Source organism: Pteronotus mesoamericanus, unplaced genomic scaffold (genome assembly GCF_021234165.1).
Source record: "Pteronotus mesoamericanus isolate MK-2021 breed Mesoamerican mustached bat unplaced genomic scaffold, CSHL_Meso_final contig_20, whole genome shotgun sequence".
Classification (NCBI taxonomy): Eukaryota; Metazoa; Chordata; class Mammalia; order Chiroptera; family Mormoopidae; genus Pteronotus; species Pteronotus mesoamericanus.
The window spans coordinates 65,434,937-65,458,105 of record NW_026555085.1 but is presented as its reverse complement, the minus strand read 5'-3'; the positions used below and the strand labels follow the sequence as shown (position 1 = coordinate 65,458,105).

General features: G+C 46.6%; 1 protein-coding gene across 4 annotated transcripts in view; it reads left to right on the top strand.

Moving 5' to 3' along the window:
* FYN (FYN proto-oncogene, Src family tyrosine kinase) overlaps window positions 1-22,681 on the top strand; it is a 199,165-nt gene extending 176,484 nt beyond the window's left edge. For all 4 annotated transcript variants that reach the window (XM_054569842.1, XM_054569839.1, XM_054569841.1 and 1 more), the window contains 2 exons: window positions 10,174-10,305; window positions 22,027-22,681. In XM_054569842.1, coding sequence (XP_054425817.1) covers window positions 10,174-10,305; window positions 22,027-22,235 — 341 coding nt within the window. In that variant the 3' untranslated portion in view covers window positions 22,236-22,681. The remainder of the gene's footprint in view (window positions 1-10,173; window positions 10,306-22,026) is intronic.
* Window positions 22,682-23,169: the final 488 nt, after the last annotated feature.

Sequence of the window (23,169 nt, the reverse complement as noted above, 5' to 3'; positions counted from 1 at the left end):
AACAGGCCTATTACTGATACCACCTTTTTGTGTGTAAAGCACTTAGCGTGATGCCTGACAGTAAGCACTCGGTATATGTTTAGCTATTGTGGAACCTACCATTGCAAAGGATTAAACTGTCGTTTGCAACATTGGCCCCAAGAGTGTTGCAGAGACCAATGAGTAATCACATGACTTCATGAAGGAAGTGGGACTTGAGCTGAATAGGCTTTAGCTAAGCAGTTGGAAGGAGAGATAGCATTTAGAACAAGCTAATGTATAAAAAGCGAGAATGATTGTGCCAAGTGCAGGTACAGGTTATGGGAACGCAAACTAGACTAGAGTAACAGTGTTTGGGGTAGCAAGAACCAAAGTTGAATAGATATGTGGGTTCATGAAAACCAGGTAGGGGATTTTGATTTAATGCAGTAGGAGCCCACTGTATGTTTGGGGTAGGGGTATTATGAAGCTTGGGTTTTAAGCAATTACAGCTGACCCTGAACAATGTGGGGGTTGGCGCACTGACCTCCCACATCATCAAAAATCCATGTATAATTACAGTCAGCCCTCCAAAAACATGGATTCCCAACCATGGAGTTGACCCTTGAGCTACCCAGGTTTGAACTATGTGGATCTATTGTAAAAATCCACGTAAAGGTGGACCTGTGCCATCAATTGTAGTTGGGTGGACAATGAGCTGAAGGAAGCATCCCATGGAAGGAGGACTTAACAGACGGATGAGGACCCAAGCCAGGTGTTGGCAGAGAGCTTCAACAAGACAGGGCAAATTTGAGAGCTGTGTCAAAGAGGGAAAAAATAGACCTTGGTTGTGGATCAGAACCGATGTTTAAGGAAAAGGTAAAATCCCAGCCCACTTTCAGGTTTTTCACCCTGAAGCCTGGCAGAGTGGTGATCTGAGCCCCGCAGAAGGGAGAGAGTGGAAAGCGACTCCATTTGCCTCCTAAAATATTGAAGTGAGAATAAACTTTATGTCAGTCATTTAGTAACATATTTTCCCCGTTTCAGGAATCTCCTTTATAATAAAATGCCTTAAACGTAGTAAGATGATTTGATGAAAACTCAATTTAGATTCATAATTGTCACATTTGAGATTTTGTCCCTTAGACATTGGCAAATCGAAAGAGAAGCCTTCAGGTGAGAGACAAAGTCTGTGTAAGTGGATCCAGCCCCATTGACTTAGAGATATGATGGACAGGGTTAGCCATGAGGGAGGGTGTGTCCCCCAAGGGAGTGAGCAGAGAGAGAAGTCTGCAACACCGAGGTGCCTCCGACGATTGTAATTAAGAGTGGGAGAATGAAGAAGAGCCGACAGCGGAACAAAAGAAACGTTTGGAAAGAAAGGAAGCACATCAGGGAAGAACATTTCTCATAGAAACGTTTGAGCTTTACAAAGTGTTGGAATATGCCGTTTTACTACTTTGTCCCTGAGATTATTAGTATTATTCAAATGTGAAAAGTGGGCAAAAATAGCACAAATATGCCTAGAGTTACCATGAGTTAAATAAACATGATGACAGAAGTAACAATAGAAGCATAATCTAACCAGTTGCTAATTGCTAACAGACACCCATGGGCCTTGAAATGTCACGATGCTTTTTGAGAGTTTTGAAAAGTCAAAATGCTTTTCACATTCTGTCTCATCACAAATCGTTCTCAAGGTAATAATATGTTATCTTCCATGTTTCAAAGACAAGGAAAAAGAATGAGGGGGGACGTCCTCTCCCTCCGCTCACAAGCTCCACTGGCTTCTCATCACACTTAGGGTGGGATCCAAAGTTCTTTTTTTGTTGTTTGTTTTTTAGACTGTATTTTATTGATAATGCTATTACCGTTGTCCCAGTTTTCCCCCCTTTGCCCCCCTCCACCCAGCACCCCCCACTCCCTCAGGCCATCCCAACACCTTGTTCATGTCCGTGGGTCATGCATGTAAGTTCTTTGGTTCTCCATTTCCTGTATTGTACTTTACATCCCCGTGGCTGTTCTGTGCTTTTTAATTTCTTCACCTTTTTGCCTATTCCCCCAAGTCCCTCACACATCTGGCAGCCATCAATCAAACTGTTCTCCATATCTATGCTTCTGTTTCTCTTCTGCTTGTTTGCTTAGTTTGTTCTTTTAGATTCAATTGTTGATAAATATGTATTTATTGCCATTTTATTGTTCATAGTTTTTTTTCTTAAATAAGACCCTTTAGCATTTCATAGAATAATGATTTGGTGGTGATCAAGTCCTTTAGCGATACTTTGTCTGGGAAGCTCTTTATCTGCCATTTAATTCTAAATGATAGCTTTGCTGGATAGAGTAATCTCAGCTACAGGTCCTTGCTTTTTCTCACTTTGAATATTCCTTGCCAGTCCCTTCTATCCTGCAAAATTTCTTTTCATAAATTAGCTGACAGTCTTATGGGAACTCCCCTGTAGGTAATTAACTACTTTTCTCTTGCTGCTTTTAAGATTCTCTCTTTATCTCTAACCTTTGGCATTTTAATTATGATATGTCTTGGTGTGGTCCTCTTTGTGTCCATCTGGTTTGGGACTTTCTTTGTTCCCTGGACTTGTATGACTATTTCCCTCATCAAATTAGGGAAGTTTTCTTTAATTATTTTTTTTTCCAATTTCTTGCGCCTTCTTTTTTCCTTCTGGCACCCTTATGATGCAAATTTTGGAACACTTGAAATTGCCCCAGAGGGTCCTTATACTATCCTCATTCTTTTTGGATTCTTCTTTCTTCTTGTTGTTTTTGTTGGTTGTTTTTTGCTTCCTTATGTTCCAAATCATTGATTTGATTCTCAGCTTTATCGCTTCTACTATTGATTCCCTGTAAATTGTTCTTTATTTCAATTAGTGTATCCCTCATTTCTGACTGGATCTTTTTTATGCTCTTGAGGTCCTCACTAAGTTCCCTGAGCATCCTTACAACCAGTATTTTGAGCTCTTCATCTGAAAGATTGCTTATCTCCATTTTGTTTAGTTCTTTTTCTGGAGTTTTGCTCTGTTCTTTCATTGGGGCCATGTTTCTTTATCTCCGATTTTGGCAGCCTCTCTGTGTTTGTTTCTATGTATTAGGGAGAGTTGCTCTGACTCTGTGTCTTGGCAGTAGGGCCTAACATAGTAGGTGTCCTCTATGGTCCAATGGCACAGCCTCCCCTGTCACCTAAGCTGGGTACTTGAGGTGCACCCTTCATGTAGGCGAGTATACCCTCCTCTTGTGGTTGAGCCTTGATTGCTGTTGGCAGGTCAATGGGAGGGATTTACCCAGGCCAGTCAGCTGCAAGGACTGGCTGTGACCACTGACCACCAACCTCCACCCTCTTAGGAGGATCAGCTGTGCAGGGGCCCACTCCACAGAGCAGGGCTTACTTCAGCAGGGCTGTGTTGCCCACTTGTGTTCTATCTGGGGCCACTTGGCATAAAATATAAAGCGATTTGCAGCTGGCTGCTCCTTGTTCTGGGCTTGGAGGTGCTCTAGCGAGGCCAGGCTGTGAACCAAGGCCAGCTGCTGCTAGTGCTGGGCCTGGGGCCACTTAGCAAGACACAGGGCACTCACTGAGGCCAGCTGCTGCTTGTTTGAGAGGATTTAGGAAGCTCAGAAGCATGTACCAAGACAAGTCATTCATATGGAAAAGCCACTGTTAACCACTTGGTTGGGCCTATAAGTTGGATCGGACAGAGTCTTAGAGAATCGCCGGGGTGGGGCAAACAGTGTGAGCCAGGTTGATGGCGTCTCAGACATGGTGCCTGCCACGCTCTGTGGCTCTGTGCGGGGAGGGCTCAGAAGAGGAGCAATGGTCTCTGCCGGTAGTTCTGTCTTGAAGAAAGCTGTCCGCCAGCTCTTGCCCTCCTGCTAGAGACTTCATTTCCTCCCCCATATGTCACTGGTGCCTTTCAAGTTGCTGGCCCAGTGCTGGAGCTCAGCAGGAGTGAGTCTGAGTAAATCCATGTGCGGGATCTTTTAGAGTAGCTGCCTGGGAATCCAGGAGTTTCTTCCACCAACTCATTCTCCACTGGTTTTTACAGCAAAAAGCCACAGGGATTAATCTTCCAGGCACTGAAACCCTGGGCTGGGGGGCCTGGTGTGGGACTGGGACCCCTGCTCCCAAGATATCCCTCCTGCTTTTTATTTTCCACCCGTGGGTGTGGGAAAAGCCTGCGTTGCGTCTCTGCATCTCCACATTTCCACATCTCTGCCCCTCCACCCCCCTACCAGTGTGGATGGATGTGCCTTCTTTAATTCCATGGTTGCAGGACCTCCATTCAACTTGATTTCTGCCGATTCTGAGTGATGGTTGTTCTATAGTTTAGCTGTAACTTTGATGTGGTTGTGTGAGGAGCAAACCATGTTTATCTATGCCTCCATCTTGGAGGTACCTTCTTGGGCAAAACCACAACCCCCAGGTCTCGGAAGACAGTGGCACTACGAGCTTCTACATCACTCATCTCTGGGAACACACACCGCAAGTCCAAGGCTTTCCCGGGATCCAGAGTTCTTAGTGTGGCTTGCAAAGCCCCACAGATCTGCCCTTATAGCTCATTTTATTATTCTCTACAGCACTTGTCACTGTCTGACATAAGTAATGGCCACTCATTTATTTTATCTCCTTCCCAAACTAAGCCGCAATCTCCATGAGAGCTGGAGATCGAGTTCACTCCAGCACTGAGCACAGTGCCAAGCATGTGGGGAAAGTACAGAAATATTTATGGGAGGAAGAGAAAAAACAAAACCAGCCCAGCAATAGTGAGTGGGGTTTTTGTTGTACTTTGCGGAAAAATGTTGGTAACTGAGAGAGTTAAGTCCACAAAACCTCTCCATTCTCTCACGTAAGGCATAGATGATTATCAACATTATTTTAAATGAGACAGACCATGGCCCTGTGTCTTTCCCCGTAGTGTATTAAGAAAGGATTTTCCGCTTTCCTTTGCTGTGAGCGCTCCCTGGGCCTCTGGCCACCTCATCTTTCCGCTGATACAAACCCCCCAACTACAGGCCCAGTGGACTGGGCCCCCTGCTCCTCACAGCAAAGTCCGGGGTTCCCTCCACCTCAGAGAGTTTCACTCAGACCCAAAGAGGATCTAAACACACTTCATTTGACACTAAAAACACAGGGTTTTCCAGGTGTTGTCGTTTCACTAGTGTGTAACAGATGCTTTCTGACTGTAGTGGCAGTTGTTTGACCCTTAAAAGGGCACCCAGCTCATGACAGACAGTGACACTAGTCACTGAGGACAAGGAGAGGGGGACTCACCAGAGAGGAGGAAATCAGTAATAAGCACTGTGAAGAACTGGGGAGCAACCTGGAAGGAAAGGCTAACAGGGCCTCTCAGCTACCCAGTGAGTCATTCACTCAATACCTCTTTCTCTGGTTGCTCCTGTGTCTCAGGCACTGGGCTCAATCCTAGAGATACGGTGGCCATCCACAAAAACATGCTCCTGGTCCCAAAGACAGTATCGATATATCGAGAGGGGCTCGTTTCAGACAACCCCAGGCTTCTCCCACTACCAGAAAATAGACTGTTCCTGTGAAACCCTGTGTAAGCCTAAATGGCGTAAAGCAAAGAAGCAGTTACCTCGGGACACACTTGCTAACGTATGCACAAAATAAATCGAGATCAAGCCCAGGCGCTCGCAGACACAGCTCGGAGCCCTGGCGGCTTCGTGCTGAGAGATGCTGAGCGAGGCTCCCCGGGAAGGAGTGTGGCGGCCGCGCCTGCTGCTCTGGGTGCTGCCTCCGAAAGAAACGCTCACGGCAAAACAAACAGCAACGCTATTTTTGCTCTTCGCCTTTTTTTGTCAAAGCGAAAATCCTCTTCGGATTTCTTTCAGTTAGCCAAAACAGGTACTAATGTAGGTCTTTTGTGAAAGCAGAGTGGCATAATGCAAAGTTTCGAAAGTGGGGGATACCTATAAAGTATTCATTGCACTGGGAGGGTCACAGCTGCAAAGAACGAGACAACCCGGTGGTGCACAGCCAGGGAATCTAGCCCAGTCTTGGTGCTCAGGCAAAGGCTCCCTGCGCAAGTAACAGGCCGAGAACAAAGGAGAGGCAGGCGTAGCCTTGGGATGGGAATCGGGGGAGGACTTTAGGCAAAGAGAACAACCTGTCCCGTGGCCCTGCAACAGGTAAGAAGAGCAGTCATAGGTCAATGGGAGGCTGGGGGTGGGGCTTCAGGGCAAAGGAACGTAGGTCCAGGATCATCGGAAGAGGCTGGAAAAGTAGGGGGAGGGACCAGACTGTGCCGGTGCGCCCTATTGGAAGTGCACTGCAGGAGCCCGGGCAGGTGACCGTGCACAAGCGAGGACTGCAGTGAGGACAGTGAAGTGGACTCAGTGTGTGGAGAATGATAAAGCAGCAGGGGCCCAAGATGACTCAGTGCAGATTTATCGAGCTCCTTCTCTAGGCAGCTCAGTGCTGCTACCTGAGTGCCCCGCGAAGAGCAAATCGGCGCAGCGTCCCGATCAGGAGGATGCTCGGCAGGCTGCTGTCATCAGCCAGGCGGTTTACAAGGCAGCAGACCCTGAACGAGGAGCGGGATTGTGGGAAAGATAAATTCTGGATGTTGTGTTTGAGAGGCCCTTTGAGACCTCCCAGTGGAGATACTGAGGAGGTCAGGAGCTCGGGAGGGAGGTCCCATCTGGTGATAGAAATGCAGGTGTCATTGGAATTAAGATAACCGTGAGTAAGGTCCCCTGTTGTTACAGGAAGTTTATGACCACTCATCTCACATCTCAACAGAATTTAGAGAAACAGCACTGAGGTGTGTATCAGAAATTATTATTTAAAACATGGTATGTTTCCTCACCACAGGAAATGATTCAGAGCAAGGCTAATCAGTCCTCAGTACTATTCCAGGGAAGTAAATGACTAAAGTACAAAGACAGTCTACGTTTCTGGCGGTTCCAGGACGCGGGCCCCAGTGGCAGGACCAGGTCAAGCTGTCAGCAGTGAGTTTACCTTGGGAGGCGGTGAACTCTGCACACACTGCCTGGCAGGCATCGCATGGAAAGGATGCTTTCAAGTCCACACATAAACACACATCCATCGTGTATATGATGTATGGCCTTTGTCTGTTGGCTTAAAAGAATCCTGAACTGTTGAAGTAATTCAGTAAGAAATAAAAACTAAAGCGATAGTAATGCCTTTTCTTTTTAGTTCATCACACCTGCTTAGTTTGCTACATTTCCTCCAGTACAGTGAAGAGGAGAGGAAATTGCATTGGTATCTGAACCCTGCTCCCAAACAAGAGAATTTCCAGAAGAGTCAGCTGATTACATAACAATACCAAGTTCACCATGGTGTAGGTCTCCTGACATTGTCTCCTTTTTCCTACAAACCCATGCTGTGTAGAAGACAACTTTGATCCTGACTATATGCCTGCCACAACATCTGTGCAAAAAGTCTGAGGGGGCAGGACTTTACTTTCAAGGAAAAGGCAACATTTGCACCCAGGAGCTCCTCCCTTCTGGGTTTCTGAGCTTCCCCAACTCCACCCAAGGCAGCCCCCCACAGCCCCCAGCAGGGCTACCTGTGGGATTGTGTAGGCGGGACACTGGATGGCCTTCTCACAGACTAGGGTTTGCCGTGTGGAGCCTGCACAGCCATTTCCAAAGACCCCTGCCCAAAACCCCCGGTGAATTGTCCCCCAGGCGGAGCTGCATCGGTGCCCTCAGGAGGTGGGAAAACAGCGTGAGGGGAAGTTGAGGTAATGAGATGAAGGTAAGAGTGAGCACAGATTCGTTATCTGGTTAACACCTTCATTAATGGTTAACAGTTTATAGCTGCTTTAATTTATTAATCTTTATCCTCCTTGAAAAGGAAAACCTGAGCTATCTTTCGAGAACCTTCTTTTGTCAACAGTACCCGCTATTTTAAGGCTGAAAAAGAAGTAGGAGAAATTGGACAAAGACATTCCTCATTTTCTCCCCTCCAAAATGTATTAGGTATACATACATTAGGTAGAAAGAAAACTAGTACAAAATAAATTTAAGCGAGTTCTTGCTATTAAATCAAAATGCCTATCTACAAATGATTTCCTATTAGAGAGCCATTACTGCCTTTGTTTTAACTTATTTTTTCAAGTTTTATATATCATAATTCTCATTGTATATGTTATGATGAGAAAATAAAGCAGACAGCACAACTGACTGATATATTGAGATCTGGGGTGGGGTGGGGGGTGTAATTTATCTCTCAAAAAATCCAAAATGCCTTTATAAAATTTTGAACAGTTTACCTTCAGCAACACACACACCTTCACCAACCTTAGTGATTTCAAGAAGGGAAGAAAGGCTCCTTCGCTTGTCATTTCATTTACAGGATTTGTGTCTGCACACTAGAGAAGAGTGTTCTATTTGCTTCAAAGATGCACATAAATTCCAAGCCATTTGGCTCAAGAGATAGTTTAAATAGGAATAAATGTAATATACCTTTAATTCTTTGAAATGAGAGAGAACTCCAGCTGAGGTTTGGTCCAGGGCAAAGTCTGTTCTTGACACTGAAGAAAATCTATCACATTAATCCCAGCGGCTCAGAGTCCAAAGCTGCGTGAACAGAATGCTCAAGGATAGGAAGTGTGAGAAGAATACCTTGAAAGAAACTTTTAAAACCAAATGACTGTTCAAAGAATACCAGGCCTTGTGTGGAATCATGCAGCCCTTAAGGACAGAGATAAATAATTATGCTTGAGAAACAGCTAATTACAAATAACTAAAAGAATGAAAGGAGAAGCAAACTATAGAGTAACTTCTCTGCACCAGTGTTAATGTGAGATGCCACACAATGAAATAGTAGGGTTTTTTTAATTTCATTTCACACAGGCATAGAAGAGATGGAAAGGAAAATTATATTGCCAGAAAATTCCAGTTAGATTTGCTAAAGATGTTATCATGTACTGTATTTAAAACAAAAATCTAATTGCTGTAATTTATCATACATCTCTGGTTATTAACACCATACTAATTTAAAGATTTTAATCATCGCCATTTCGCGTATTGTGACTTTTTATGGGAGGCACTATGAAAATTTCTAATTTTTTTTAGCCTTTGTATGATTTTTTTAGGAGCTCCTAAGTTAACATGCTTTAGACATATAATTGTGTTTACATCAGTAGTAAAAGTTCTTTTTAGTTTGCTCAATGAAATGTATGGAACTGCTTTGTAATTGCTGAGCTGAATGTGTGGGAGCATAGGCTACTGAATCCACTCTAATTCCCTGTTCACACATCTAGCCTTGTAAAGAGCAGGGTGGACCCCACCTTCCTTTTGGATTAGAGGGAGGATTCTTTTCACGATGGGTGAAATTTGAAAGAAAAAATCCTACTGACTTAGGCCTGAAATTTGCTCCTTGGTCTTGGGAAATCAGAGGCTCATAAGATAGTCACGGAGACAAGACTGCTCTTTGAAAAACCAAACATTATACAGTAGCCTCTCTGGCTGGCTGGAGGAAGGTAGGGAGGTAATCAAGGGATCACACAGTACAGAAGAAAAAACTATCCCAGAATTAAAGATGGCCACTAAGCAGGTGGAATGGGTAGAGAGAAGAAAGAGAGTGTAGGGAGGGAAGCAGCCAGAAACAAAATCATTTCTCTGCTGTAGGTGTGAGAGGCCGGAGGGAAACAGAGCCATTGCACATGGGCTGCAGCGAATTGTGTCCGCCCTGGGAGAAGCTGGTGGTTTGATTTGGTTTCCTGTACTTCACAAGGATAAACTATGGTCTTATATATCAAAGAATTCATGAGGGTAGCATCATGATTGAATGCTATGTGTATCTATTAAAATATAACATTGTTGCAAAGCAAGTATGTATATACATATATATACACGTGTGTGTGTGTGTGTGTGTGTATAAAATAGTTTCCCAATTCACAAGTTAGATTCACTTCCCGACGCAATCTATGACATTCGATGTGATCATAGATTCAAATTCTAGAAGCCAGAGCTTAAAGATGCTTTGACATACAACTCTTTGATGGGAAAATTAAAATTAAACTGGCTTGCTTAAGGTCACAGAGCCAGGACTAGACCCCACAGCTCCTCAGTCCTAGTTATTCCTTGTGCTCCCTCCTTCCCATCCCTCCTGTGAACCTGCTCCTGTGAGAGCAGTTTCCAAGTGCTTTTTCTCCCCAACCCCATACTCAGTGTAGTGCTCTCTGTTTGACGAGTAACCAGGTGTTCTTTCTGCAGGTGCAAAGTTCCCCATTAAGTGGACGGCCCCCGAAGCAGCCCTGTATGGGAGGTTCACAATCAAGTCTGACGTGTGGTCTTTCGGAATCTTACTCACAGAGCTGGTCACCAAAGGAAGAGTGCCCTACCCAGGTAAGCGCAGGACCCAGCAGAAATGGGCCTCTGATTGGATGTTCTCTCAACGCGACTTGGGAAAACCTCACCCCATGTGCCTTCTAAGCCCCATCCTCAGCTTTCTGCTGAGCATGAGTTTGAAGAACACAAGCAGGTATTTGGCCAGAGAAAAGCAGAACTAGGAGCCAGTGTGGTATGTAGACAAAGAGCCACCATGAACTGTGTGCCAGGGATAGTGTCATGAGCAGCTGGTAGGAGTGCTTCGGTCCACCGCAGCTCAAGGAACCCCTCCGCCCTCAGCAGGACTGTGTGTCTGTGGCTCCCAGAGCAGAAATGTCACTGGCAGAACCTCTGCCCGAGCAGAGTTTGCAGACGTCTGAGAAAGAGAAGGAGAAAAGCCCCCACTGCTTTTTGATTACTCGGTAGCACTGACCCATGGAGGGAGGCTGGCAGGAAGGTGCCAGGACCTGTTCTCTCTGCAGGCCCCGCTCCAGATGGCCAGAGGGAGCAGAGGCGCAGGCGGAACGTGATTTTGAGGCCGCTCACTGCCCATTCCTGAGCAGTCGAAATAAGCTATGCAAAACCAAGTATAATGTAAAGAAATTGGAGATCCTAAGGCCCTGGAATTTTCCTGAGGATCAGGTTGATTCGTAGTCTCCAAAGGAACCACAGGTTTAGGTTATTCATGGTTAAATTCATTAATTTAGACAGATGGTGACATAAAGGACACTTGTGCCATTTCACCTCCACGCTTTAGTGGTTATGGTGCAGGGGCGATCTGCTTTCTGAAATGTTAAGGACATATTTTCCAGTTACTGCTGAGAGAAGAACGAACACAGCTCCCCCACATTCCCTGCCTAAGAAAGGAGCGTTAAAAAAAATAATAAAAAAGGCAGTGATGGAAATGATAGTGGAGATTAACAAGGAATTGAGGTCTCTTGCAAATCCTGGATTTGTAATGGTGTCTTTTCAGTCAGAAGAGCCAGTGAATGCAGATTAATTTGTAATCCCTTTGTTCATTTTTGATTGTTTCTGGTCATCTTCAGAAAATGCAGAGGAGGAAAGAGGTTCTCTTTCTGGGTTGGTGTAGCCTCAAGACTCCTAGGAGAGCCAGGTTGGCACAGAGTCAAAATTGACAAATTCGCTGTCTCTGAAGCTCCGGCACTGGGCATTTAGAGATGCGGGTGGAAGTCAGCTTTATTGATGCTGGGGCGGCTGCTGCTCTGCGTGCACAAGTGGGAGTAGCCAACCAGCTCGGAAGAAAGGGCTGCCCTGGAGGGGCCTGGAGCGCAGCTGGGCGCTTTTGAGTTGCTTCTCAAGGGGAAATGTGCAGGTCTTGGGGTTTTGCAGATGTGAAGGGACCTTTTTTTTTATTGTCTGCATTTTGCACTAATTTCTCCCTGAGCCCCCCAGGTTTGTAATCACCTGGTGTGTTAAATGCAGTTGGGAGGAAAAGGTTAATTTTGTTTTGCATTTCTGTGAAGCCTTTCCTTCTAGCCGTAGAAGCTGCTTTTTGTTTCTCAGGGTGACACACAGAAGCCAAGACAAAGGGGTGGGGGCAGGGGCCTCGGAGAAGGAAGGCAAGCAGGTGTGTGCTTCTGAGGGAGAGGCCCTTTATCAAGTTCGGTTTTAGCATCAAGAAAATGGCCTTGTTTTACAGCTTGGACTAGGATTCATTAATTCAGCAAAGCGTCAGTAAATGTAAACTGTGCCAGGCATTTTGCTCTACCTGGGAAATAAGTACAAATAAGACATTCATACTCTCAGCCAACGTTGACTAGAACCTTCCTGGAGCCAGACACTGTTTCAGGTGCTGCAGGTAAAGCAGTGAGCAAATAAATAAATGTAGTCCCTGCACTCATGGAGCTTATAGTCAGATAAATAAAATATGCATCAAATCCAGGAAGAAATCAGCCCTTTTTTGTTACTTATTTATTATTAGAGGAAATCGCCCCCAAGGGATGGATTACTTGAATGTATCCACTATGAGCCCTGAATCTTAATTCTAATAATGGAGTCAGAGGCACCTGATCCAGGTATCTACATACACAGGCACTGAAAGGGGCCTTTCACTCAGCATCCTGTGAGGATGGCAGATGGATCTGAAAGGAGAACTAAGTCCACTTTATTATGTAGAGTTACATATGTTGAGCACCTGCTGATGTCCAGGGGGCTTTGATAGGCACCCTAATTCTGTGAGGGTGGCAGAGAGAGAGGGCTGTGTCTGGGAGGCTTCATGGAGAAGAAGGCAGGTAGGGTTCCCTCCTCAAGTCAAAGAAGAAGGAAAAATGTCCCAGACAAGGACGGGCAGGTGGGAAGGTGCCCAGGCGGGGGGGCGGATGGCGCCCGTTCGGGAGCTGTGGTAACAAGCCGGGAGGAGGGCTGTGCGAAGAAGCCTGGAGGTGCAGCTGGGAAGGCTGGCCAGCGCGCACCCCGAGAGGCCTCACGCACTGCCGCAGGGAGCCCCCGGGCCTGGCTGGTTGGCAGTGGTGGCCAGGGCGCTGCGTCAGCGGGGGAGTGACATAAGCTGTTCTTCACCACAGAAAATTGTCCCCAGGCCTGTTCCTCACCATGGGTGCTTCTTGTTTTTGTTTTTTAACACAGCTGTAATCACATTTAATTGGACTTCTGAACTTCACAGTAAACTCTTCTTCAGGGAGAGGCTTTTACAGAAGGGTTCCAATTACAGGATTATTACCTTAATGAAGGATAGCAATTCTTAAGGAACAGACAGTTTCATTAAGCTTCATCCAAATGTCACTGTGGAAGAAGGCCCCTCCTCTGCGAATTTTGCTGCTGTTGGCGTAGCCCCGTTGGCCTGGGTGTGCTGCTGGCGGTGCCTCTCGGCCGCATTGAGTCCCCCTGCCTGTTGGTGGGCCCAGCCAGGCTCCCGGCCCCGGTCCATCCGAACTTCCATTCTGACATCTCCACGTAGTAACTTCGCAGTTGACTAGAGTATATTTTCAAGTTTAGTGTTTGTTTGTTTGTTTTTCAAAAACGGTCTGTGGTGGTACATTTTTCGACCTGAGAATGGCCTTGTGTTGCCTTCACACAGAGAAAAGGTCTTTTGGCTGCTAGGTGAGGGTGGAGGTCGAGGGAGGAGGCGGTGGCTTATAAATGGGTTTTATAAAGCTTTCCAGGCATGTCTGCCCAGCATGAAAGAAAGTCCAGAGTAAGAATCAGGGGAGGGACTTAGAATGGAGTATGTGAGGTGTGAGCAAATGAAGGGCAAAAGGGATAAGGAGACAATAAAACATTGGATTGCTTGGTTAGTTAGCAAGTTTCGTGAAAGGAATGGATTAGAAGGAAGGGAAGGACAAGTTCTAATTGAATGAGAGCCCTAAAGCCAAAGAAAAAATACTGAAACGTGACACTGAGATCAACAGGGAGGAGTCACATCACCCTACCAGGCAAGACGGCTGCTTTCGAGGTGTGTGACAAGGGCAGCTCCGCTTTACAAATTCCCTGGAGCAGCCTGACCTGAACGCATTGTCAGCAGAGCAGTCCAGCCTGCTTCTCCGTAAGCCGCGGTTCAGACCCACTCTTTGCGCCGAGATCAGGGCTGATTTTGTACTGAGGGATTGTGGTATATGAGAAATGAAACACACCCAAAAAAGCAATTTTGTGGTGCTCGTGCATAAAATCAGCATTACGGATTTTAACCTGTCATTTCACCTACAAATTTTTCTTTTCCTCTTTGCCTCCACTGCCACTGCCCCCTGTCAAGCTGTCATCCACTCGTACAGTGATGTCTTCGTGGGACTTCCTGCCTTCAGTCCCCCCTCCCTCCTCCTCCCCCGCCACCATTCTATCAGTGTCACCACCAGTTATTATCCAAGAAAACGCAGACCCGGCTCTTCTACTCTCCTCATTAAAAACGTCCATGGCTTCCCTTTACCTTCCAAAGAATCCCCAGAAGCCTTAGTTTTGCATAGTTCTCCTTAATAACCCTTTCTTCAGTCTGTCCACAAATATTTATTGAGCACCTACTATATGCTGGGTACTGTCAGGCACCAAGAATACAGCAGCGAACCAATGGACAAAAACTTCTGCCCTCATGAACTTTCGTACTTCTTGCAAGAGATGCACAATAAGTATAAATAAGCAATATATATTCTGTGTTGGCCAGTGGTAATAGATATGGAGAAAAATAAAGCAAGGAAGGAAGAGGATAGAGGGTGTCAGGAAAGGGTGGCAAAGAGGACCTCACTGGGAAGGTGATATCTGAGTAAAGGCCTGAAGGAGGCAGGTGGCTCTCTGGGGCAGGAGCCTTCCTTCGAGGTCGTTGGCACAAAGGCCCTGAAAGGCTGCAAAGTGGCCGGTGTGACTGGAGCAAGAAGGAGCAGGAGGTATGAAAGGCCTCAGGTCAGATCAGACAGAGCTTCCTGGGTCATTGTTAGGACTTTTGCTTTTACTCTTAGTGATATGGGAGTCATTGAGGGGCTTTGAGTGCAAGAGTGACATAGTCTAACTTACGATTTTTCTCTTGCCACACCTTCGCCCTTCACACCAAGAGATCTCTCTTGCATATTCCGATCTCTCTTCTCAGCCTTACTGTCTGCCTCAGAGTCCTTCCAAGCCCAACGCAAACACCACCTCTTTGTGTAGCCGCCTCCATGTCCCGATTGCATGGGTGTCCCTTCTCCTTCCTTCCATGATACGCTGTGCTCTTTTGAAGCCTTGATGTGTCTGTATTTTCCAGTATGTCTGAACAATTTGAGGAAAAGGGAGCTCCTTTTATGTGTTCCCAATGCCCAGCACAGTGTCTGCCCCGTAGTAGACTCAACAAGTATGTGTAAGTAGGTGGTTGAATGGATGGATGGATGGATGCATGGAAGGAACAGTGAAAAAGTGGATCATGCCTATGAGGTTTTTGAAGCAAGATTGTTTAATTCAACGTATTTCAACTCTGTTCCATCATCTGCCCATATAAACAAAGCATGTCTTTTCCCAGGCATGAGATAGTCTCTGTCCTCAAGGTTGTTGGGGAAGCTGACCCTGTAGTCAGTTCAAACGCAATGTTCCAGCACCATTCTAGGCAGACTGTCCCAGCCATACTGTGCCCTGGCTCTCAAAGGAACAGCTGCTTTGTGAGCTTGGCAGGATCTGGCAAAGCTTGAACATCCTCCTAAACACATCACATTTATCATGCATTTGAAGCACTTTCCAATCTTTTAGCAAGTGACAGCTGCCTGACTTTCTTGAATGCATCTAGTCACTTCATAATGACTTGAAGAAGCAAGGGAAATTAGCAAAACCATAGTACTTTCCTTAAAGAACCAGAAGTCTTGCCCTTGCCCTCCCTCCCCCCAACTCAGACACTCTACGGCCCTGAGCTGTAGGCAGATGTTCCTGGGTGCCCAGAGCCCATCATCGTCACCAGCATCCTCGTTCCTGTTGTGCACAGGGTGCCTTTGGGAGCAGCTTTTTCTTGGGTTAGAGGTTAGGACTCAATGGCCAAGAGAATGGAAAAGCAGGACAGCACCTCAAATCGTAGCCTGGAGGGTTTTGTCCCTTGCCTTCCCCACGCGCCCATCCATGGCCTCTGGGATTTCCTTTCAGCTCATGGTGGTCCCTGAGAGAGGAAATCCTGCCTGAGGTGCCCAGGTGTCATGTTGGCACCTCCCCCAACAAGGCTTTTCTTGGCCAGAGCGGCTGATGAGAGGAGGAGAGAGGATGGAGCTGAAGGCAAGGGAGGATTTTCCGCTGCTGAGTCCTGTGTTCGGCCCCGTGCTCTGCTCCTCATTCTCCACTGTGCGTTTCCAGGGCATTCCTCATGGACACCTCATGTTCTCCTTCACGTCTCCTTTTCTGGGACGAAGGAGTCCTGTATGATACTGCATTATCTACCTTAAACACCCTTGGTGTATTATGGTACCTGAGTAGCCATCATTTCTGTACTTATTAATACAGTGGGTTTAATAAAAATAGCTGACCTGCAGTTATCTGGTAAGACAGGAAAAGAGAAACAAAGCTTATCATTATTGTGCCATCTCATTCTCAAGGTCATTCCTTTATTTTCATCTGTCCTCTGAACAGCGTCTGTCTGCCCACAATGTGTACTTTGGTCCTATACCAAAACCTGAAGTATCCTGCTTGTTACCCAGTAAGACAAGCAGGGCATATGATGCTCTGGTAGCAGGTGCTCGTGCCAAGTAAGCTCCATCACCTTAGTCCTGCTTCCTTCCTCCTGGCACTAGCACGGCACTGCTTAACAGACAGTAGACAGAAGGGCTTCCTACAGGGCCCGTGCTGAGAAGCCAGGGGAGCCTCTGACAGAAGGCCTTACGCACAATAGGTGATCATTTCCTCTGAATGGAAAGCTCAGTTTTCAAAAGTCACCTGGGTGTCTGCTAACCTGAACATCACTGCCGTTGTTAAAGTGCTCGGCTGTTTACATGGCACAAAGATCAGGCTCTTGCAGCCCACAGTCAAATCCAGATGCAAACTTGAACAGGTAACGGTTAAAAACCCCTGATTGTGCAGAGATGGGCCCTCTGAGATCCATATAAGGAAGCTGCACAAATGGAAAGCTGTAAAGCAAAACTCTCTTCTTTGATATGAGATATTTTTTTCAAACAGTTGAAAGCACAATGAATGTTGAGGTATTTTGTTGACAAATGGAGAACCTGGCCAGGGAGGTCGAGTCACCTGCCGAGAGACACAGTGAGAGATGCAGTTGGAAGCAGTGAAGTGGCTGTGCTCATGAAAATAAGGGTGTTTTCTTCCCTAAAGAATCAAAAGAAAAAGAGGGGAGACTCTACTGAGTTAATATGTAGCTCAAAGAGGAGGAATAGGAAAGTTTGAAAGAGGGGATAAAAACCAAAAGGGGAGAAGAGAAAGAAAACACACACCCATGAAAATAGACACTGTTGGCAACCAGACACGGGAAGGGTTGGAAAGTGAGAGTTGGAAGCTTGACCTGATTTCGGAAACCAAGAGGAAGCCAGCAAAATGATTTAAGAATGGATAATAGAATCATAATGGCAGGAAGTGAGTACAGTCCACTTGGCTGGAGAATCTCAGCTGCAGTGTTTTGGGCAGACCGACTGGAAATGATGCCATCAGACCACGTTTGAAATCTGAAAATCCATGGTGACGGGGGGCCGCCATGGAGGATCTGGGGAGGAGGGATTGGAAAGCAAACCTGGGCACAGAAGGCAACACAGGTTGTCTGTGAACCGAGTGCCGCCGCACTGTGCCCTGTGGGAGTGACCCATGGAAACGGCCGCTTTGCTGACCGACTCCAATGGGGGAGCAGGAGGGCCACGCCCTGCCGTGGGGGCAGAGGAGGACAGCGCCGGAGCAAAACTGGCAGGGTGTCTGCACTTGCTCGGCCAAGGCCTCGCGCCCTTCTCGGACGTGGAAGGTGGGAACCGGGACACGCCTGGACACTGTGAACAGGGCACTTCCCGAGCTCTGACACCAGGGGCTGGCGGAAAACGCCCTGCTGTTGAGAAATGGTCTCTGTTGAAGCTCCCACTGGGAAACCTGGAGGCCCCGACTGTCGATGACCGTGCTTCCCAAAAACATGCCCATACACCGTGGAGGGTTTGTTTTTTGGTTTGTTTGTTTTTTTTAAGATTTTGTTTATTTATTTTTAGAGAAAGTGGAAGGGAGAGAGAAAGGAGGGAGATAAAAATTGATGTGAGAGAGAAATATCAATCGGTTGCCTCCCATATGCACCCTGACGGGGACTGAACCCACAACCCAGGCCTGTGCCCTGACCAGCCATTGAACCGGCAACCTTTTGCTTTGCGGGAAAGTGCCCAACTAACTGAGCCACACTGCTGAGGGCCCATACGTCACATTTCAAAGTTTCTGTCTTCTCTTTCTCCCCTGGCATTCTTCTCACTAAAAATAAGAAAAAAAGAAAATCATTCCCAAGCACCCTCCTCTCTCACTGTCTGCTTCTTCACTTAGAAAAGTACAATAAAAAGACCCTCCTCTCCGAGCATGCCTCTGGCCCTCCAGGCTCTGCTCACTGCCCAGGCACCCAAGCTCCTGTACATTTCCTTCCCAGTCCCTGCCCTTCACCTCCCAGGTACAGACAAAGCCAACGTCTTGGGAAAAGTGGCTAAAAGAGGGGAAAATAACCCTTGCCAATGTGGCTCAGTTAGTTAGAGCGTCATCCCATAACTGAAACTCCCACTCAGGGCATCCACTCCCAGTCAGGGCTCATATCTAGGTTGCAGGTTCAATCCCTGGTCTGGGCAGGTATGGGAGGCAACAGATCAATGCTTCTGTCTTCCATTGATGCTTATCTCTCTCTCCCTTCCTCTCTCTCTAAAAATCAATGGGGGAAAAAAAATGTCCTCAGGTGAAGATTTCTAAAAAAAAGAGAGGAAATAACAGTTTTCTTTGTAACAAAAATATGAAAACATCTAAAATGAAATGGGCTCATCTTTATAGTAGTATACAGAGTAAAATCCATTTTGGCTAAAAAAGAAATTCTTGAAATAAATATGATTTTTCAAAGTTCTTATAGCTGTATTCTCATACTGTTTTTTAATATGAACACAATCCATTTAAACTGACTGTTGTTCGTGAAACAAAAACTAGGCTATGCCTTGCTAAGTTGGGCATCTCTTAACTGTGATGGCAGGTTTGCAGGTCAGCCTGTGGGTTCTGGCTTGTGGATGGTTGGAAACCAGCTAGTCCCGTTCAGATTGCCCTTATAAGCCAACTACATTGTCTTATACCCCATTTTTCTGGCAAAGCTGTCATTAGTATGTTCCTGTTTGGCCCACTGCATGGAATTCATTACATATGATCTCCATGCTTTGAGAGGCCTGTGCAGAGGAAGCGTGAGAAGAAAGGAAAGGAGGTAAAGAACGAGAAGGAGCACACCCGTGAGCTGACGGAGTGGGGCTGCCAGCGTCCTGCCAAGTTACAGCTCCGTCCCCTGGCTACAGCCGCCCAGGAAGCAGGCCGCCGCTGAGGGCCAAGCTGTTCTGTCTGCCATGCCCTCGGCTTGGCCAGAGCGCTGGAAAAATGGGCTTGACCCAAGTGGTCAATCAAACTTTCTGTGTTGGAGATTGAGTTTAGAGTTCTGAAAAAGTACATGAAGTCTTTCCATTTGAGTAGTTTTTGTTTAATGAAATGAAACATTTACTGACAGAAGCTCCACAAGAGCAACAGGAGAATGATTAACGTAAACTCTGTGGTGCCATTTTGGACAGTGTCAGTGCCAGAATAAAGCCGTAGAAGGTGTTGGGGGGGAGGGCGGTAACAACCTCCAGAAGGGCCTGTCAGACCTTCTGAGGTTCAGACCTTCTGTTGTCTGTCCTCCCGTTCCTGCAGGCCCCTGGCAAGGGCAGGAATGTGGCGAATTTCTGCAGCTTCAGGCCATGTGGCCTCTGAGATATTATGAAACCAAGGAAACACTTTGGAGAACGCCAGTCCTGATATGTGATTACGCTCCCTTCCTAACCTTTCTGGGCTGGCCGGAGTGCGGTGGCTGCTGTCACTTCTGCCAGGACTTCCCAGCCAAAACCCTGAGGACCGGATGTGCTTCCAGAATGAGACTCCTTTTTTTAGGACCATACAGTGTGTAGACCATGCATTATATAACACCCTAGGGAAGTCTGGAGCGGCACTCTGTGTTCAGATGCATTCTTCCTTCTGCAGCAATATGTATGAATAAATAGAAACAGTAAATGGCCACACACTGGGTCAGGTTTTATGTCCGAATGAGGTCAGTTCAGATCAGTTTTGCTGCCAAGTGAGTTAGTAACCAGAACTTTTGGTTTCCAGAGCTTGCGGGCTTTGTGGACTGTGGATACGGAAATGCTGGCGCCGTCCCTTGCCCTGTTTGTGCAGAGCGCTACAGGACGTTCTCCGGACAGCGCCAGGTTCCTGCCCTTGCTCCAGCTCCCCGCCCCATCCCGAATTTTCAAAATGAGTGTTCAGCAGTTGGAGCTAATTAAGCTAATTAGCCGCAGAGCTGACCAAACATCCAGCTGAAGAGGGCACCTGTAAAGTCATGCATGGTGTGGGGGCAGGGGACCCAGACTCATTTGCCGAACCTCTCTCACTAAAATAAGGATCATCCCGAAATGAGAGGGAAGGCCTAGGTCAAAAGAGTGGGAATAATATATGGACCTTTTCGCCTCAAGAAATTAGAGTGGCAGAGAATAAGAAAGCATCCTAAGAGGATTTTCACAAGCATGTGACTGACAGGGCCATGGTTGACAGCCACAGGACCCAAGATAAACCCAGCTCCAAAAGTAACAACAAAACAAAGAGAATTGGCAACAGATCCCAAAGTGTGGGTGTCCCCTACCCAGGGAGACAGGGCCATGCTCTGGGCCCAGCTCCTCTGAACAGGCTTACAGGGTTCTAGCTGAGGTCACCACCTCCTCCAAACTTAATGGGAGCTGCTACATGCATATGCTCCGTCCTGCCGGTTATGCCCCTGAGAGACAGGGAAAGAAATCTAGGTTTCTGTGTGGCTTAAAACTAGGTTCTTGCTTTTGTAAACTAACCGGGTCAGAAGTCACAGGGGGGCGTCCAGATAACAGGTTCAGCGCCAAGGAGCAGCAAAAACATACAAGAGCTTGGCAAGCGATGGCAGAACGTGCTGCGGCGCAAAAGGGAAGGAAAACCAGAGAATAGTGCCTGGCGGTGACTGGGAACAGGGTCAGGACATGCACCTCGCCCCAAGTGTGTTTCCTGTTCTGTCAGAAAGGCCCACATGTGGGGAGGCTGCATTCTCCGAAGAGTTAGCTGTCTCTCAGAGCACCTCCTGTTAGTGCCGGACGGCCTGATGTTTCAGCCTGAGGCAGCTGCCTCACAGGGTCACAGAGGTCTCAGATGATAGATGGCCTGTCCAAGGTCATCAGTAAACACAGGCCCTGGGGACGCCCTGTCCCCCCATTAGAGTGACTGTGCCTCGGGGTCACTGGGCCAGACAGTGCCCAGCCACAGTGGCATGATGGCAGATCTTGGACAGCAGGGCACCGAGAGCTTGCCAAGGCAGGAGGAAAGCTAATTTTATGAAGTTCATAAATGGAGCTGGTAGATGCTGTATCCAACGAACAGTGTGTTTTTCATCCCATGGATTTTCTTTGTCTGCTTCATTCATATTTGTCATCTTGATTGAAGCGTAATTTACATACAATAGAATTCAGCAATTTTAAGAACACAATGAGTTTTGACAAACATAAGCAGTCACTCCACCACATACAGGATATAGGACAGAGTACTGCCTGTGGACCAAATCTAGCTCCACCCTGTTTTTTTGTAGGTTTCTAAAGAGTTAGAAAACAAAAAGAATATGCAAGAGAGATTGCGTGCAGCCCATGAAGCCCAAAATATTTACTGCCTGGCCTTTGCAGGACGGGTGTGCTGGCCGCTGATAGAGAACATTCCCATCACCCTTCAGCGCTCCCTGCAGCCCCTCAGCAGGAGTTCCCCTCCCCCTCTCCCCTGGCAACCATTGATCTGCTTTCTATCACTGTAGTTTTTGCCTATTCTAGAATTTCATATAAATGAGATCAGACGGTATGTTACCTTTTGTGTCTGGCTTCTTTCACTTACAACGCTTTTGAGATGCCTCATCTGGGTTTTTGTGTGTGTCAGGAGTGCGTTCCTTTTTTATTTCTGAGTGGTGTGGTGTCCTATTAAAGGCAGGGTTCCACCCTGGGTCCCTCAACATGGTTTAATGTGCAGGCTCCAAAGAGAAGAAAGAGGAGCTGCAGGGCTCGGCGCCCACTCTCACCGCCCCTGTCTTTGCAGGCATGAACAACCGGGAGGTGCTGGAGCAGGTGGAGCGCGGCTACCGGATGCCCTGTCCGCAGGACTGCCCCATCTCTCTGCACGAGCTCATGATCCACTGCTGGAAAAAGGACCCGGAAGAACGGCCCACTTTCGAGTACTTACAGGGCTTCCTGGAAGACTACTTCACAGCCACAGAGCCCCAGTATCAGCCTGGCGAAAACCTGTAAGACACGGGTCAGCAGAGAGAGGCCTTGTCCCAGAGGCCTCCGCCCCCTCCCCATTAGCTTTCAATTCTGTAGCCTGCTGCTCCGGGGCAGCGAGAACAGTCCAGGATCAGATTGCATGTGACTCTGAAGCTGACGAACTTCCATGGCCCTCACTTGTCCCCAAATCCGAACCTCCTCTGTGAAGCATACGAGACAGAACCTTGTTATTTCTCAGACTTTGGAAAATGCATTGTATCGATGTTATGTAAAAGGCCAAACCTCTGTTCAGTGTAAATAGTTACTCCAGTGCCAACAATCCTAATGCTTTCCTTTTTTAAAAATGCAAATCCTATGTGATTTTAACTCTGTCTTTACCTGATTCAACTAAAAAAAAAAAAAAGTATTATTTTCCAAAAGTGGCCTCTTTGTCTAAAACAATAAAATTTTTTTTCATGTTTTAACAAAAACCGATCAGGACAGGTGTTTGGGTTTTTTTTCTTTTTTATAAATATGAATACATATAATATATATGTCCCTGTACATACACCATGTGGGTGCTAATGTGGAGACCATGGCCAACCTAGGCCACAGAGCTTCAGGACCCAGAGCGAGGATTTTACTAGAAAATCAGCATAAAAGCACTGGTATTATTCTGAGAAACCAGTGGCCTCATTTTTGGCTTTTTCAAAGCATGATTTTTCTTTTTTAATTTGGATTGCACCTTTTTGGTTCATGTCTGTACCTGTAGATGGCTGTTACATTGACTGTTTTCAGCAGCCCCCGAACTGAATTCACAAGTTCTGTTTCCAGTATTTGTTTCCACCTACTGCGATTTGTTCTTGAAACTTAAAAGTGAGCATACTTAAGCCAGCAAACGGCCAATACTACCAGGGGAACTGGAAGATGGATACCATACAAACTTCTTGTATAAAAATATGAATGCTGAAATGTTTCA